Source organism: Papio anubis, chromosome 18 (assembly GCF_008728515.1).
Source record: "Papio anubis isolate 15944 chromosome 18, Panubis1.0, whole genome shotgun sequence".
NCBI classification, from domain to species: domain Eukaryota; kingdom Metazoa; phylum Chordata; class Mammalia; order Primates; family Cercopithecidae; genus Papio; species Papio anubis.
This window is the reverse complement of record NC_044993.1, coordinates 14,395,807-14,413,977: the sequence shown is the minus strand read 5'-3', so window position 1 is coordinate 14,413,977 and position 18,171 is coordinate 14,395,807. Positions and strand designations below refer to the sequence as shown.

Genomic DNA, 18,171 nt, shown 5'->3' with positions numbered 1-18,171 from the left:
GTGATCCGCCCGCCTTGACCTCCCAAAGTGCTGGGATTACAAGCATGAGTCACGACGCCCGCTCTCTCTCTCTCTCTCTATATATATATATACACACACACACATATATGTGTATAAATACTTGTTTTAAATGCAAAGTTTAAAAAATCAGATATATATGTGTGTGTATACATATATATATATATTTTTGAGACGGAGTCTTGTTCTGTCACTCAGGCTGGAGTGCAGTGGTGCGATCTCGGCTCAGTGTAAGCTCCGCCTCTCAGGTTCACGCCATTCTCCTGCCTCAGCCTCCCAAGTAGCTGGGACTACAGGCTCTCGCCACCACGCCCGGCTAATTTTTTGTATTTTTAGTAGAGATGGGGTTTCACCGTGTTAGCCAGGATGGTCTCGAACTCCTGACCTCGTGATCCGCCCGCCTTGGCCTCCCAAGGTGCTGGGATTACAGGTGTGAGCCACCATGCCCGGCCGCCCAGTATCAATATTTTAAAAAACACTTATGTTCTGTTCTGTTTTTAATGCGAAGTTTAAAAAATCTGATGTGTGTTATGCTTAGAATACATCCCAATTTGGACCAGCCACATTTCAGATGCTGTATAGTTGCATGTGGCTAGTGGCTACTGTAGTACAGTACTACTACAGTGTAGTGGACAGGTCTAAAAACCTTTGGATTGCCAGGAATAGGTAATATAGCTGTCCGGATAGTTCAGGGGACTTTGTCACTCAGTAACTGAATGCCTCTATTACTAAAAATGAAATAATTCATTTTTCTTTGTTACCCCTCAGAAATATATGCAACTTGCTCAACCCCATCCCTCTCTCTAGTTCAAAGGAAATGGGCCATGGCCCTCCTCCAAGGCCAAAGACTTTGCTCCTCATTCCTGTCCAGTATCTTTAATCTGCAACTGACTGCCTCTTCTGTCTTTAAAGAAATATTCCAGTGCGGGTAAGGGGTATCAAAGACCTTCTTCTAGGGTTCTTTATCTCAGAGATTTGCATTACTAGCAATCTAGTTGCACAACTAAAAAGTGAGTCATCTTCCTTGTTATCTCCCTTCCCTTAATCCCCTTAGTGCAATCCATTACCAAGTCCTGTTGATCTTACTTCCTATCTCTTGAATCCATCCATTTCTCTCCACTTCCATGCCAATATGCTAGTAAAAGTCACTATCATAGAATCTCTTGGATTGCTACGCTCATCTCTGAACTTCCACCTTTTCTTGCTTAACTCCAATTCATTTTTCACAGAGCAGCAAGACTAATCTTTTCAAATCACAAATCTGATGTCACCCCACTGCTTAAATAATACTTCAGTGAATGCCTTCTCAGTACTTTATTTTTTTTTATGAGATGGAGTCTCCTTCTGTTGCTGAGGCTGTAACACAGTGGCACAATCTCAGCTCACTGCAACCTCTGCCTCCCGGGTTCAAGCAATTCTCCTACTTCAGCCTCCCGAGTAGCTAGGATTACAGGCACATGCCACAACACGTTGCTAATTTTTGTGTTTTTGGTAGAGACGGGGTTTCACCAGGTTGGCCAGTCTGGTCTCGAATTCCAGACCTCAAGTGATCCACCTGCCTTGACCTCCCGAAGTGCTGGGATTACAGGCGTGAGCCACCATGCCCGACTGGCTTCCCAGTACTCTTAAAATGCAAAAATCCCACAGTAGTGCTCACAGTACTGCACTGTCAGCCCCTTCCCGCCTCACCTGGTGCCGTATTTCTTTGGGCTTCTGTACTCTGTCACTGGTCTTCTCCATGTCCCTTCCTACCACAGGGCTTTTGCACTTGTTGCCATACCGTGGAAAGCCCTCTTCCCTTCAGATCTAATGTCCTCAGAGAAACCTCCTCTAACTAGATCCATGGCCATTATAGTTTCTCAATACCCCATGGACCTCTCCTTCGAACCATTTACCTGAGCTGCCATTTTATACAATTTTGGAGGATGATTTATTACATATCTATTTTCTTTACAAATGTAGATGCTTGATGAAGTTTGGGACCATGCCTGTTTCTGCTCACCCCAGCAGAGCAGTTAGCAAATTGTGAGCCTGCAACTGTCTGAAGAATAAATGGGGACTTTATGTCCCTTCTAGCTTTCACACTCTTGGTCATTTTTCCTGCCAACCCCCACATACAAGTTGTCTACTGCTGCCTCAGTTCCTTTCTATCCCCAGCCTCCTTAAGACCAGACAGCTGGTTTCTGCCTCCAGTCCTCCATTAAACCACTCTGTAAAGTCACTGATGACATCATCAATCCTTGTAGCCTTTTTCAATGGTGTGCCTTGACAGTATTACCCGAAACCTGGTCCCTTACCTGGCCTTGGCCTTCCACCACCTCCCTTGGTGAGGTTATTATGTCCCGTTTTAGTTACCACTCCCTTTCTGAGGATGTGCCATCTGAAAATGTTTCTTCCGAAATGCCACCTGGTCATGTACTGCTTAAACGCCAGCAGGGGTGAGCATGCTCCGCACTCCCTGAGGTAGTTCTGCTGGGTAACTCTGTATGCTTAGGTTGTTTACCAGTTACAGAAACAGAAACCAGCTCTGTGAAAGGAGGCTGGCTGCTCCCAAACTGGGATGCTTGCAGGTTTTGCTGCGGTGCAGAAGGTAAGTCTTCCGTCATCTGAAAAAAGGTCTTCCCCGCTGGGTCAGGAAACAGGGGCTCCACTCTCACGGCAGGCCGTCAGCCACAGCCTTGTCACGTTCTTACCTCTATTGAATGGAGCTGAAAATAATGAGAAAACTTCAGATTCATTACTCAACATTCTACTATTCCCATCTGGCTAACAGGCATGTCAAGTTTAACATGTCCAAAACCAAACTTCCAAACTTCCCTCTGAAACCTGCACTTCAGAGGGCAACTTTCTTCTAGCTGTTCAGGCTCAAAACCGTGAAATCACTTTCGGCTTCTTTTTGTCACAACCCACATTCCATCACCAAATTCTTCTGCCGTCAGGAACACAGGCAAAGTGCAACCACTTGTGACCATTTCCACTGCTCCAACCACGTCCCAGCCACTGTCTCCTCAGCCTATGGTGACTGCTCAGCTGGTCTCCCTTCTTTGCCCTTGTCCTCCACACAGAAACTGTAATAATCCTTGAAAAACACTCCTCTGCTCAAAACCCTTCCATGGTATCTCATCTCCCTCAGAAAACACATACTTTTCTGCGTGGCTTCCGGGAGCCTGCGTGATCTGGCCCCTCACTGACCTTCACTCATCCCTGTCCAGTCACACCAGACCCTCTGCCATTCCTCAAAAACATAGTCCTTTGGTCCGAATGGCCTTTTCCCATAGACCTCCCCAGCTCAGTCTCCAGACCTCTACTGAAATGCCTAGCAGAGGTCTTCCTGACCACCATAAAGTAGCACTGTTCCCTCAACCTCTAAAATAGCACCTCTGTCCCCTTACCCTGTTCCATTTTTCTTCTTGGTATATACCACCACCAGAAAGAACAGGTATTTCCTTGTTTTTTGTTTGTCTACTTCTCCTCCCTATCCCAAAGAAAGAATACAAGTTCCATGAAAGCAGGAACTTGGCTTTTGTTCACTGCTGTGTTCCCAATCCCTTAGAACAATGCCTGGCACAGGGCAGACATTAATATACATTTGTTAAATGAATAAGATGGTAAAATCCTAAACATTCATTAGGCCAGCAGCCTGGGAAAAAAAGTTGACATTCTAAAGGTAAAGAGAACAGACAAATGGTTTATTTGGTAACAAGGATTAAAAAGAAAATTTTAATTCCTTGTCTCTCTTCTAATGGCTGAACCGAACTGCGGTGTCAAATGGAAAGCAGCACACAAGAATTCCCTTGCAGACTTGATCTTTCGCAGAAATGCAAAGACGCCTGAGTTATACAACTTGCAATTATTATTTTCTAGACAGAAGTGCCAACCGTTGTGCTTTCCAGTGTATCAGTGGTTGCTACATTCTCTTTCTTGTCTTCGGGTTTCATGGCCGGAAACAGAAGTACTTCCTGTGGGAGATAAAAATGTACCTTGAAGCTAAGAAGCACTCTGAACATTTTTTCACACCTATCTACTCATTCCTTTTGCCTCTGTTGTTACCACCAAAATCTAGAGATTAGTATATTCCAGCTGAAAAGACACATGTCTTCTTCTATTTCAACTCAGACCCTCTCAGTTACAGATGACAAAGAACAAATGCATAGCACTGCCTAGGGCACTATGTCAAAAGGATGAATAGACACATTTCTATGAAAATTTGATATCCTCATCTGTAAAAATGGGAAACAACAGTTTCTATACCTCATTGGGCTGACTTAATTAGCTGAAATAATGCACGGAGACTTCCCTGGATCCTCAAGAAATGCAAACAATTAGTATTCCTTCTGCCTCTGGGAGGAAAAAACCCAAATCCTTCCAGGTCAGAGGCTCTGGCCCTCCTGTGAGTGGCATGGAACTCCTCTGCCTGCTCCTCTTCCCAGTCCAAATCCCTTCCTTAATTTTATCCCCCAGGCCCACCATGCCCTGGCTGCAACACAATGGAGTTTCTTCAGGGCAGTATGCGCTGTGGAGGGCTGCTACGTACCTTAATGTTGTTGGAGTCCGTGAGAAACATGGCGACTCGGTCAAGGCCCATGCCAAAGCCACCTGTCGGGGGCAGCCCATATTCCAGGGCAGTACAGAAGTTTTCATCTATGAACATGGCCTCATCATCACCTGCAGCCTTGGCCTAGAAGAGGAAAGAGAACCAAAAGGTGATCTTCTTCTAGGATATCTCAGTGTGTGAGTGAACACGTTAATAGGCTCCGAGGTGGGAGTACCATCATTCCAGGGATGCTCCTGACACTCAGGACTTGCTGGGGATTCATTTCCTAGTAACTCCAAGATGCAGCCGTTTCTCTCAAAGACCTGGAGGTCAGGACTGATGAAATCAACCTCAGAACACATACAAATTTCTCTGAAAGAAAACACTTCCGCTGCTTGGGGTTCTGGGACTCCAAATAGGTTAATTCTCGGAGACTGTGACAATGCCAAGAGTCTTTCTTGCATTTCCTGAAAGCAGCCCTCACTGGCAGCACCTGCTGCAGGCAGCCTGTGGGGGCTTTGTCTTCTCCATCCATCTTTACCTGCCTCCCAACCCTAAGCCACCTCAATACATGTATAATCTAAGAAAATAACGTTCTTGTTTGGCAAGCGTATTTTCAAGACCAAACATCATGCTTCCCATACGGAGATTAATAACTAAGTTCCTCTTATGTACTACAGAGTCAATACCAGGTGAAGTCTCCATTTTGAAATGTGACTTCCTCCAGCAAAGCCTATGGCTTTCTTCTGAAGTCACCAAGAACGTATATGCTGACACAGATCAGGGTTAAGGCTGGTATCTCCTGGTGAGTTGGCACAGCCTCTGCTCACAGTCCCCTTGCTCACCTTGGCCTGTTCTTCAAAAAGCTGCCGCTGCCGCACGGGATCATTCAGCTCAGTGTAGGCATTGCATATCTCTTTCTTCATGACAAACAGCTCAAAGCGCTCAGTCAGACCCTCTTTAGAGCGGTGCCTAGGGACAGGAGACCAGAGGGGAGGCTGAATATACAGACCCCTAATGAGCTAAATTCTTTTTTTTTGTTGTTTGAGATGGAGGCTCGCTGTTGCCTAGGCTGGAGTGCAGTGGTGTGATCTCGGCTCACTGCAACCTCCGCCTCCTGGGTTCAAAAGCTTCTCCTGCCTCAGCCCTGAGTAGCTGGGATCACAGGTGCATGTCACTATGCCTGGCTAATTTTTGTATTTTTAGTAGAGACAGGGTTTCACCATATTGGCCAGGTTGGTCTAATGATCAAACATCTAATACAAGAATTGAACTCTAGTGGACTCAAAAGTGTTACTGATTGCAATCTGAAGCCTGCATGCACTCTCAGCAACAAATCATTTGGTACAACGGTGAGGAGGGTGAGAGAAACCAGGAAGGTTTAATGATCTTCCTAACAGGCCAGTGTGGCAGACTGTTACAATGGAGCACACCTCTTGTATTCATGCCCACGTGTAGCCTCCTTCACCTGGACTCTGGGCTGGCAACATGTCTTGGTTTGGCCAATGGGATATCAGCAGAGGCTTGATATGTGTTTGCACAATGAGGTCTGTTCTTTTGGAAGCTTCTCCTCAGAGCCCAATCGCCATGCTGAAAGGAAGCCCAGGCTGTGCTGCCAGAGAGGCCACATGAAGAGGCCCTGGAGGACAAGATCCTATGTGGAGTGACCACATGGAGGAGAACCAAAGTGCCCTGGCAGAATCCCCAGTTGAAAAAAAGCCCCTTGGGTTATCCTAGTCACCACCACCCAGCAGAAAGACCACCAGTCAACCCACAAAATCTTGACAATAAACTGTTGTTTAACACCACTAAGTTTTGGGGCTGTTACGCAGCAATAGGTAACTGGAATCTTACCATTTAGCCAAAGGGCTCATTATCTGTGGGTGATCACAGATGAATGTAGGATTGATGCAAGTCACTTCCAGGAACTCCCCAACAAGCTTAATGAGAAAGAAAAGCAGAGTCAGTCACCATTTCTGAATAGTATTTGATCATCCCAGCCCAGACAGAAGACCTCAGCTCCCATCCAGATGGGTTTATCCTATAGTTATTTATTATTATTATTACTATTATTGAGATGGAGTCTTGCTCTGTCGCCCAGGATGGAGTGCAGTGGCACGATCTCGGCCTGCTGCAACCTCCCCCTCCCGGTTCCAGTGATTCTCGTGCCTCAGCCTCCTGAATAGCTGGGATTACAGGTGCCCGCCACCACACCCAGCTAATTTTTGTATTTTTAGTAGAGACGGGGTTTCACCATGTTGGCCAGGCTGGTTTCAAACTCCTGACCTCAGGTGATTCGCCCGCCTCGGCCTCCTAAAGTGCTGGGATTACAGGTGTGAGCCACCGCACCCGCCCTACCCTATAGCTTTTTAAAAGCTGGAAAGGATTAACAGAGAGCACACCATAAATTATTTGGCACAGAGCTTAGTATGACAGGTCGAAGTTTGTTATTTCTCTTGTTCAAACTCTTTAGGGTTTTCCTATGAAGGTGCAGAAATGAACTCTCCCCAGGGAAGAGGGAACTGTTCAGCACCAGATGAGGACATGTACAACAAAGGCGGAGCCTCTCACCTTGTCAAGGAGCCTGGCTGTGGTCCGAGGTGGAGGGCATTCAACAGCTTTTGCCACACAGATATCATCAAGAATTTTGCGAGTTTCTGGGATACAAACGCACAAGTTAGGGCAGGAGACATCACATTAGCCAAGTACAAATGTACGTAAAGAGAATAGTGTGGGAAATTCTAGCTCTGACCCAATCAAATTCAGAGCTGGACAGGAAGAGAGGAGGAGTAAGTGCTGTCACTCACAATGGAGTGAGTGTTGTCACTTTACCTTCAGTTTCAAAGAGATTAGTTTCTGGCAGCTTCATCCCCAGGGCTTTCTCAAGCTCTTCTATCATACTGATTCGCCGGAAGGGTGGGGTGAAGTCAATATCGTAGGCTTGGCCCTCTGGGCCATCTGGGTGGTACGTGATCTTGTAACTGCCTGTAATATGCTTCACCATCCCTGGGAGAGAAACCTGTTATTTAGCAGGGATGAAACCCAGGCAGCCCTCCTCTGAAAGCAGCATACCAAGCCACCCGATGAGTATGACGGAGGGCAGGAGTCACCTGAAACCATCTTCTCTGTGATTTCCATGACATCGTGATAGTCTGCATAGGCCATGTAGAACTCACAGGTGGTGAACTCAGGATTGTGCGTCAAATCAATCCCCTCATTCCGGAACTGGCGTCCAATTTCATAAACCCGGTCGATGCCACCAACCACAAGAATCTAACAGCAACACATGGCCACGGTCATGACAGCTAATCTTATATTAACACCTCTGGGAAGTTTCAGTCTCCAAAAGCCATAACTTGGTTTTCACAGATTAGGCATGCTCTCAGGTCTCTAGTCAAAATGCCAAGCACCCTGCTCTCTTTAGACTCTTGTAGTGTGGATAGCTACCCCTCCTTTTTGGCTGCCCAGGAATTCTAGATACTCTTCCTGTCTTGGGCATCCCCCACCGTTGAGTCTGAGCCTCCCCAAGGAAGCAGCGTCTCTTGGGGTTAGGCTGCAAGCGTGTGACCCGCACTCCACCAGTCAGACACACTTGAGACTTCAGCATGTTACATCTGTTACATCTACATAACAGAAGATGTAGGTATTGCACAGAATTCATTCTAGTGAAGGGGGCCAGTCATATGTAGCATTTAGATTGCAGAGGTCCTAGTGGCAGTGACTTGTGCCTAGTGCCAGGGTTATGAGCTATAGTAACTGTGCCTAGTAGGAAAAAACACTGGGTTCTCCATGAGAACAGCCCATTCTAATATGACTCAGAATCATTCCTAGTTGTGTAGTTTACAAGCCTGATTCTCTGATCCTCCTGGGGACTGTGAGCTTTCTGTATGTGGGGATTCACTCAGGATGGTGGCAGAAATATTAAGGGGAAATATTGGGGAAGTTATAATAGTCACAAATCCTTTGGAAGGCTGAAAGGTTACGTAGCTTATAATAACTGAACAGGCTGAAGGGAGCTGGTTCTTACCTTAGAGCATTAGGTCATAGGGTAAATACTACAGACAACAGAGGCTTTCTCAGTTAAATTTGTTTACCCTATCTCCATTAACTAACCTTTGAGCCACATGGCCCTCTTGGGGGGAGGTCGACCAAAGATACTGCCCCCTAATAGTATTTACTTTAGACAGCAGTACCTGAGCTTTAATAATTCCTAGAACTACTCTCTTAACCATGTTAATTATCCACAAATGTGTTTACTCGAAGCTTCTGTTGTTAATTCTCTACTAAATAAATGCCTGGAGTGCGAGCTGCTCGTGGTCAGCCGCAGTGACAAACCTCTCTTGGTGTGCGAGCAGTCTCTCAGCAGGACTGGCAAAACAGAGTACCCGTATTTCAGTGTACGTTTTATTCATCCGTTGTTTAGGTCAGGGTCTGCGGGCAGACCCCCGCAGCTAATGCCCTCTTGTGAGGAGCAATACCTCACCTATAGAGCTGAATAAATTTTTATTTTGCTTCACCTAGTTATAACAGGTTCTGTTGTCTGCAACTAAGAATCCTGAATAATAATCTTCGATATTTACCTGGGAATTTGAAAAGACATCTTTATAGCGATTTGAAGATACTTTTTTTTTCTTTGAGACAGAGTCTCATTCTGTCACCCAGACTGGAGTGCAGTGGCAGATCTCGGCTCACTGCAACCTCTGCCTCCTGGGTTCAAGCAATCCTCCTGCCTCAGTCTCCCGAGTAGCTGGGATTACAGGCGCCCGCCACCATGCCCAGCTAATTTTTGTATTTTTGTAGACACTGGGTTTTTCACCATGTTGGCCAGGCTGCTCTCAAACTCCTGACCTCAAGTGATCCACCCGCCTTGGCCTCCCAAAGTAGCTGGGATTACAGGTGTGAGCCACCGCGCCAGGCATGAAGGTATGATTTCCAACTTCCACAGAGAGATTAGGCTCTTTCTTCTATGAAAGACTTAAATCAGATCCAATCCAAGTAAGACTGTATCTTAAAAGTTTTAGGAGAACCAAGCTACTCGGAGGCTGAGGCAGGAGAATGGCCTGAACCTGGGAGGCGGAGCTTGCAGTGAGCCGAGATCGCGCCACTGCACTCCAGCCTGGGTGACACAGCGCGAGACTCCGTCTCAAAAAAAAAAAAAAAAAAAAAAAAAAGTTTTAGGGGAACCAAAGTAGGTAAGGAGTGCCCGTACACATGGGAAAGACAATCCCTTTAGCCTCTGCCCTGCAATGCTCTATTGATCTTGTAGAGAAATTCTGGCAGTGTTACTCATGTCCACACACCTGACCCATCAGAACACCTTCTTGGCTGCTTTACTCTCTCTCTGTTCCTCTTATTTCTGACTATACCTGTCTAGCCAATGGTTTTCCAGCTTTCTGCTTCTTTAAGGGAACAGGATGTAATATTTTTGACTACCTTATGATAGAGTTCTGGAGCAATTCTCATATATAAGTTCATGTCCAGCTCGTTGTGATAAGTGATGAAAGGCTTGGCCACAGCTCCCCCTGGGATGATGTTCATCATGGGAGTTTCAATCTAAAAAAGACAGGAAGAAACATTCAGTCCTTAGATAACCATAGGCCTTGGGGACAGATCATGCTTTGCATGTAATATACTAAGCCTGTTATATCCCAAACTAAATGTTAATAAGTTCAACAGTAACGTGCAAGTGCTTGACAAAAAAGAACAGATAGTATTTCTACGATGGTGTTTCAATTTCTATTAATACCTAACACCATTAATATAGTACCATGAACTTTCACAAGCTGTAAATAAGAATCTAAATGGATATAGCCTTTCTTGAGTTCAATTTGCAGTATTTATTTTTTGAGACACAGTCTTGCTCTTTTGCCCTGGCTGGAGTGCAGTGGCGTGATCTCGGCTCACAGCAAGCTCTGCCTCCCGGGTTCACACTATTCTCCTGCCTCAGCCTCCCAAGCAGCTAGGACTACAGGCACCTGCCACCACACCTGGCTAATTTTTTGTAGAGACAGCGTTTCACTGTGTTAGCCAGGATGGTCTCGATCTCCTGATCTCGTGATCCACCCATCTCCGCCTCCCAAAGTGCTGGGATTACAGGCGTGAGCCACTGAGTGAGCCCAGCCCAATTTGTACTATTTATTAAAAATTTAAAAATTAGGCTGGTCTGAAGGTAGTGAGTTATCTCAACTGATTGTTTAAAAAAATTTTAACTGCTTATATCCTTTGACTTATTCTACTTCTAGAAATCCATCCTACAGAAACACTTGAACATGTGTATAAAGATAATTGTTGAAACAAACAATGCAGCATTAAGAAAGAATATCTATCTATCTCATACAAAGAGTTCCAGAATATCTTAAGTGAAATAAAAGCAGGTCCATCACAATACATACAGTGTGACTTCACTCATATTTAAAGCAAAAATAAAACCGCTCCAAATTGTTTACATATGTGCACTCCATCCGCAACACGCACATGTATGTATGTAATATGCCCAGTAAATGGTGCGGAAGGAAACATATCAAACTCAAGTTTGGGGATGGAAGTTAGTTGGAAGGAGTGAAAGGGTACTTTCAATTTTGCTTCTATTTAATTTATTGTTTGAATTTGTTTTATGGTATGTGTGTTTGCATTTCTCATACCATCAAAAAATATTTAATGCTACAAAAAAGCAAAATGATTTGAATACACATTGAATGTGACATCATTAGCATGTGGATGGCCCTATACCTTGTCCATTATCTTAGATGTCAGCTCCTGCCTTCCTAATCAGGACAAGGTAGAACAGAGACAATGGCAAGAAAGGGGACATTCTCATTAAGCATGACACAGGATACGCTTTGGAAAAGGAAGGCAAGGGAGAGGCAGCAGCAAGCATTGCAAGGCAGCTCATCACGTCAGGCAAGGAACTCTCCCTACCTCTAGGAATCCCAGCTCATCCAGGAAACTCCTTATATATGTGATCATCTTAGAGCGGATGATAAATTTCTGCCTAACGAAGTCATTCAGGATCAAGTCCAAGTATCTCTGGCGATACCTTGTTTCCTAAACCAAAAGAAGCAGTTAGAAATCACTGGTATGTCTGATTCGATGGTATGATAAAACAAACAGAAGGCACCGCCATGCCACAGCTAGGAGGCATGAACGCTTACCTTGTCTTTGAGGCCAAAGTGAAGATGAGGTAACATATGCAAACAGGGAGACAGCAGTGTGATCTCATACGGAATAATGCTCAGCTCACCCTTCTTGGTTTTCCCAGGATTCCCCTGAACTCCAATTATGTCTCCCCGACGCAGTTTGTTATTAATATGAATAAATTCTTCTTCTGATTTATAATTTCTGAGTGAAAAGGAAATGTAATTCAGTAAGAACAATTCAAATGAACACTGACTACTGGGTTCCTCTGGAACCCTCACTCATCTGTTAATACCTAGTTAATGTGAGCCCAAGAAGCAGCTCAGATTCAGGGGCCACTATTAAAAAGGACTATCCTTTACTTTACTGTCATATAACTTGAGGGCAGTCATCACTTTACAGGTGACCAGGTGGCCACGTTATCTTCTTTTCAGTCTTCCCCAACCATGTCCGACTCCTTCTTACTCTTAACTTCAAATACCAGTAAGACCACATCAGCCTATTGCTGTGTTGTTCTAGGCCAACCAAGAAAAGTCTATAACTGGATATTTCGAGATACCTGGAATTGGCCATGACTTGCAACTTCACTCCCTCTCCTCGAAGATCATAGAAGATGAGCTTTCCCCCAGAAGCTCTTTTGGCATGGATCCTACCTAGAAAAAGAAGAGCAAAAATACTGACTTACAGAACCAGAAGTCATTTTACAGTATCAGTGTCAAAAAAAGCTCCCTCTGCATATATATATATATATATATTTTTTTTTGGAGACAGAGTCTTGCTCTGTTGCCCAGGCTAGAGTGCAGTGGCACGATCTCGGCTCACGGCAACCTCCGCCTTCCAGGTTTAAGTGATTCTCCTACCTCAGCCTCCTGAGTAGCTGGGATTACAGGTGTGCACCACCACACCTGGCTAATTTTTTTTTTTTTTTAACTACAGAGGGGGTTTTACCATGTTGCCCAGGCTGGTCTTGAACTCCTGGGCTGAAGTGACCCAGCCACCTCAGCCTCCCAAAGTGCTGGGATTACAGGCGTGAGCCATGGTACTGGCCTGCATTTTTTTTTTTCATCAGGGCAGAACACCAAGCAGTACAATCTTATTTTAGCTTGAGGTCTAATCCCCATCTTTTCCCTCAAGCCAATGATCTCCATTCAGATCAGTTAAAGACATGCAGGGAGACCTGGCTTTCAAGATAAGTCACTGGATGCCTGGAAGATGGTGGTGCTGGGAGCAGCAGAGTTTTTGGATTTCCTTGAATCCTCAAATAAAAATAGAAAGCATAGCTAGAGAGGCAAAGTGAAAAATCTATGGACAAAATTTACAACAAAATGATGTGAGAAGATGTTGCCAAGAACCCCCAAATACAAGCAATGAGGTAAACCACCAAGAGTCATAAGACCTCTACATGGGGAAAAAGCAGTGGGGAGGAATGGGGTATGGGAGGCATCTGAGAACTGGAGAACTCCCAAATGGCCAAAGGTATCCGCTGGAGAATGTGAACCTTTTCCTCCAGGAAAGCAGCTGAAGCTGGGAGGGGATGTGCCCATTTCCACACAGGTGAGGGCTACATTAAGATTTAAAGGGGGCCGGGCGCTGTGGCTCACGCCTGTAATCCCAAGACTTTGGGAGGTCGAGGCAGGCATATCACTTGAGGTTGGGAGTTCAAGACCAGCCTGACCAACATGGAGAAACCCCGTTTCTACTAAAAATACAAAATTAGCCGGGCATGGTGGTGCATGCCTGTAATCCCAGCTACTCGGGAGGCTGAGGCAGGAGAATTGTTTGAACCCGGGAGGTGGAGGTTGCAGTGAGTTGAGATGGCGCCATTGCACTCCAACCTGGGAAACAAGAGCGAAACTCTGTCTCAAACAAGAAAAAAAAAAGATCTAAAGGGAATGAAGAGCCCACAGAAACCCTCTCAACAGCCAGGCTCCCTTCTAGGACAAGACCGTAAAAAACCGAATGGGACAAGGGAAAAAGAGACAAAAAAAGGAGAAGACCCAAAAAAGATGAGGAAGAAGATGAGGACTGGGAAATTTCAGAAAGCAAGCCGCTGTATTTCTGAACACGTCACAAAAACAAGAGGGAGCTCACTAAAGTTGGAAAAACGAAACCTAGTTTCCTTTGAACATTCAGGAAAACTGATTTCATGTAAATATAAGCAACATAAAAGCATTGAGCTCATCTACCATATAAAGTTACCTAAAAAACTAAAAAAGGAGAGATAGGAGAATAACACTGCTCTAGACAAAATAAAAGCTCTCAAGACAGACATGCTCAGAACAACAAAAAAATTTTTTTTTTTAAAAATTTTACTTTAAGTTCTGGGATACATGTGCAGGACATGCAGGTTTGTTACATGGGTATACATGTGCCATGGTAGTTTGCTGCACCTATCAACCCGTCATCTAGGTTTTAAGCTCCACATGCATTAGGTATTTGTCCTAATGCTCTCCCTCCCCTTCCCCCACCCCCCGACAGGCTCCAGTGTGTGATGTTCCCCTCCCTATGTCCATGTGTTCTCATTGTTCAACTCCCACTTATGAGTGAGAACGTATGGTGAAAAGCAAAAAATTCTAACTTACTTTTCAACAATGAGCTGAGAGACATTAAGAAAAAAGACACAAAACATTAAAGAACGCAAATTATAATTAGAAAAACTAAGAAATGAGGTGATGACACATGAAAGAATTAGAAATAAAGTAAAAATCTTTCAGAAAATGAGGACTAAGCTATAAAGAAATAATAGTGACTAAATACAACAAATAATGCCTCAAGAGAAACAGTAAGTGAAAAGGATAAAATTTAAAAATCACAGTATGAAGAAAGAGATAAAAAGGATTTGAGACAAAGTAACAATTATCAAAAAGAATCAAAGATGATTCAGTATGCAGATAAAAGTCCCAAAAGAAATGTAAAGAAACAGAATAAAAACAAAAAATTAAAAAAAAAAGATCTGAAAACACACATGTGAAAAGATCTCAGAGCACATTACATAGTTGAGAATATCAAACTAGAATAACTAACATCAAGAAATATTTTAGTGGCAGGGCGTGGTGGCTTACGCCTGCAATCCTCACACTTTGGGAGGCTGAGGCGGGCGGATCACCTGATGTCAGGAGTTCGAGACCAGCCTGGCCAACACGGTGAAACCCCATCTCTACTAAAAATACAAAACTTATCCGGGTGCGGTGGCAGGAGCCTGTAATCCCAGCTACTTGGGAGGCTGAGGCAGGAGAATCGCTTGAACCTGGGGGGTGGAGGTTGCAGTGAGCTAAGATGGTACCACCGCATTCCAGCCTGGACAACAAAGTGACACTACATCTCAAAAAAAAAAAAAAAAAAAAAAAAAAAAAAAGACTTTAGTAAAAGCACTGCACTTTAAAGAAGAAATCTTTTGGGCATTTAGGTGCTGGCAGGAATTCTCTCTGGGTGGTAGGATTATGGGTAATCAAAACTTTCCTTGCTTCTTTGACTATTCTAAATTTTCTACAACTGATAGTTGGTGGGGGAGGGCAAGGAAAAGATGTGATTTTTTTAAATTTAGGAAAAGATAATCTAATACAAGATACTACAACTCCAAAAGAGCAATGTTCTAGAAAAACTGTCTCAGTGCAAAGCATTCTCAGGCCAAAGACCAGAATTCTTAGAAGCCTGAGACTTCTACCACTGATTCTTGCTGATGAAGGGAATCCTCTACTTCTTTCTGTGAGTAGATATAACGGCGCTGTCCTTTGTAAAGTAGCTTCAGACACAGACTACTTGAGAACAAGACCAACCCAGACCTTCCCTTGTGCTACCGAAGGGTCCTGCCTGTTGCGGGAGTTCAGTGATTTGCCAGGGAGAGTTCCTACCTGCCACCTTTAAGGTGATGTCAGTCAGGTGATCCCCAGGCTGCAGATGACTATATTTCTGGATGAAGTCAGTGAGTGAGATGTCAACATGGAACTTGTGTGGGTACGGATTTTCCCCATTGACCTTCAGCTGATGAATTGCTTGGCTGCGGATTTTGAAGTATTGCTGTTAAAAAAAAAAAAGCCCTTGAGAAGTTGAACCTAGTCAGACCAGTGAGGCCCACCTAGCAGAGGGCAGTATTCTGCCCCAGAGTGACCCCAATACATTGTTTTCTTTAACCAAGACCTGTGCATTACAGGAATGAATATGGAGATTTGCACTTAAAATATGCAGGGTGGCCAGAGGCCAGCATTCCAAAATGCAAGAGTCAACAAAAAGAAATATCAGAGTTCTGCCTAAAATAATAGAAGTTTAATTTTTAATTGGTATAGGTGGCCTTGTCACTTTTGTAGACCACATTTTGCATGGTGAGTTGAGTCACTTATCTTCTTAACTACTCTCCTACGGAGACACATCAGATTTTTCCCCAAGGCATGGGGTCTGGAGAATGTAAACAAGGAATATTCTACAGCAGCCTTTCTCACAAAGCTTTTCTGATGCAACTTCTCAACTCAGCTGTTTCAGGGGGAAAGCAGCCTCAGAAATATGTAAACAAATGAACACGGCTGTGTTCCAATACAATTTTACTAGTAAAACCAAGGAGGGGCAAGGTGTGGTGGCTCACACCTGTAATCTTAGTACTCAGGGAACCCAAGGTGGGTGGATCACTTGAGGCCAGGAGTTCAAGAGGAGCCTGGCCAACATTAGCTGGGTGCAGTGGAGTGTGCCTCTAATCCCAGTTACTTGGGAGGCTGAGGCAGGAGAATCGCTTGAACTGGGGAGGCGGAGGTTGCAGTGAGATTGCACCACTGCACTCCAGCCTGGATGACAGAATGAGACTTTGCTCAAAAACAAAAACAAAAAACCAGGGAGGGAAGGATAAAGTGGGGGGCATAGAGAAGTGGATTTGGCTGGTGGAATGTAGTTTGCCAGCCCCTGGTCTAAAGTAAACCTCAGGCAATCTTTAGAGAGACACTTTCCCTAGGGCCTCAAGGTCAAGCTAATTCCAAGGAAGGTTAATTCACTTGAATGCTGGACTCTCCCAAATGTCTTTTGGGGGTTGACATAAAAAACACTCAGGGTCTGTGCCTTTAAGCAGATGGAGTGGCAGACCCTCCCTTATCCTGGCAGTGACCTCGGGCATACTGGTCCTTCCTACTGTCCAGTCCCAAAGAATCTGCCATAAGCCTCATCAGAAGCTTTCGTGTGCCCGGCCATGCTGGTGGCCCAGGGAACTCACATTTGGGTCCAGGCTCTCTTCCTCAGGACCCACACCATTGTCAGTGGTGTGGCTGGTGGCAGCCACAGTGGCTTGGCTTAGCTGTTTCTCACTGAGCTCTTTCTGCTTTGCCTCCTTCTCTGCTACTTTCTTCTCAGCTTTCAGGCGTCTCTTCAGCTCACTGTTGGAAAGATGAAAGCGTTCAATGTGTTAGCTGCCTGAAGAGTCCTCTATGTTCTGCCCCTAGTCACTTATCAAAAACACGAATCGCCTGGGAGGAACGCTCTTTCTCAGTTGTAGACCCCTCAATTCCACACCCATAGCTCAGCTCAAGTCTCTCATCACTAAACTCTTTATGTGAAAGACACAAAGGGAAAAACAAGCTTAGAACAAAGATATGAAAGATCACTCTCAATCTCTGCTTGCCAGTCTCAGGTCCTTGGCATTAGGTCCCAACTAAAACCAAGATCTACCAGGACAAAGAAAATCCTATGCATTAGTTTTGAACAGGAGAAAATATTTTCTAGAAAATTAGCAGAAGAGGCTTTTCTTGAGCTAATTAGGTTAGGGAGCTCCTTGGGGCTGGTGACTGAATCTTAGTTGTTTAGTATTCCCTCCAGAACGTGACGTTCCAACAGTGATAGATCTTTTTTTTTTTTTTTTTTTTTAAATGAGACAGAGTTTTGCTCTGTGGCCCAAGCTGGAGTGCAGTCACAATATCAGCTTACTGCAATCTCTGCCTCCCGGATTTCAAGGGATTCTCGTGCCTCAGCCACCTGAGTAGCTGGGATTACAGGTGTGTACCACCACACTCAACTAATTTTTGTATTTTCAGTAGAGACAGGGTTTCACCATGTTCGCCAGGCTGGTCTCAAACTCCTTGCCTCAAGTGATCTGCCAGCCTTGGCCTCCCAAGGTGCTAGGATTACAGGTGTCAGCCACCTGACCCCTCCAATGCCAGATCTAACACATGATCAGGCAACATCTCTAGCCCTCTGCCACCCCCTCTCTCTAACCTCCCCTAAGCATGAGTTAGGATGATAGTAAGGAAGAGCTGGCTCTTTAGCACTCAAGGAGACCTCCCCCACCAACAGTCTCTCCAAGAATGGCTGTCAGCATTAGTCTCACTTTGCCCACTGGAGCCTGACTTAGACAACAAAGTAGAACGGTGTGCAAAGCAGCATAGTACAGGGGATAATACATCATCTTTGTAGTCAGGCTGCCTGGGACTAAATTCCAACACACTTGTCAATTATGTGACTTGGATGAGTGAATTAATTTCTCACCTATAAAACGAAAATAATAATAGACAACC

The 18,171-nt window shown here is 44.7% G+C and overlaps 1 protein-coding gene across 4 annotated transcripts in view; it reads right to left on the bottom strand.

Moving 5' to 3' along the window:
• Positions 1-3,686: 3,686 nt before the first annotated feature.
• Positions 3,687-18,171, bottom strand: part of KARS1 (lysyl-tRNA synthetase 1) — a 20,082-nt gene continuing 5,597 nt past the window's right edge. For 3 of the 4 annotated variants that reach the window (XM_003917197.4, XM_021932188.2, XM_021932187.2), the window contains 13 exons: positions 16,878-17,037; positions 15,538-15,703; positions 12,246-12,339; positions 11,704-11,890; positions 11,471-11,596; positions 9,986-10,105; positions 7,663-7,825; positions 7,385-7,558; positions 7,124-7,209; positions 6,407-6,492; positions 5,398-5,524; positions 4,553-4,696; positions 3,687-3,977 (listed from right to left, as the gene is read on the bottom strand). In XM_003917197.4, the coding sequence (XP_003917246.3) occupies positions 3,879-3,977; positions 4,553-4,696; positions 5,398-5,524; positions 6,407-6,492; positions 7,124-7,209; positions 7,385-7,558; positions 7,663-7,825; positions 9,986-10,105; positions 11,471-11,596; positions 11,704-11,890; positions 12,246-12,339; positions 15,538-15,703; positions 16,878-17,037 (1,732 nt within the window). In that variant the 3' untranslated portion in view covers positions 3,687-3,878. The remainder of the gene's footprint in view (positions 3,978-4,552; positions 4,697-5,397; positions 5,525-6,406; positions 6,493-7,123; positions 7,210-7,384; positions 7,559-7,662; positions 7,826-9,985; positions 10,106-11,470; positions 11,597-11,703; positions 11,891-12,245; positions 12,340-15,537; positions 15,704-16,877; positions 17,038-18,171) is intronic. The other variant, XM_003917198.4, reaches the window with a different exon arrangement.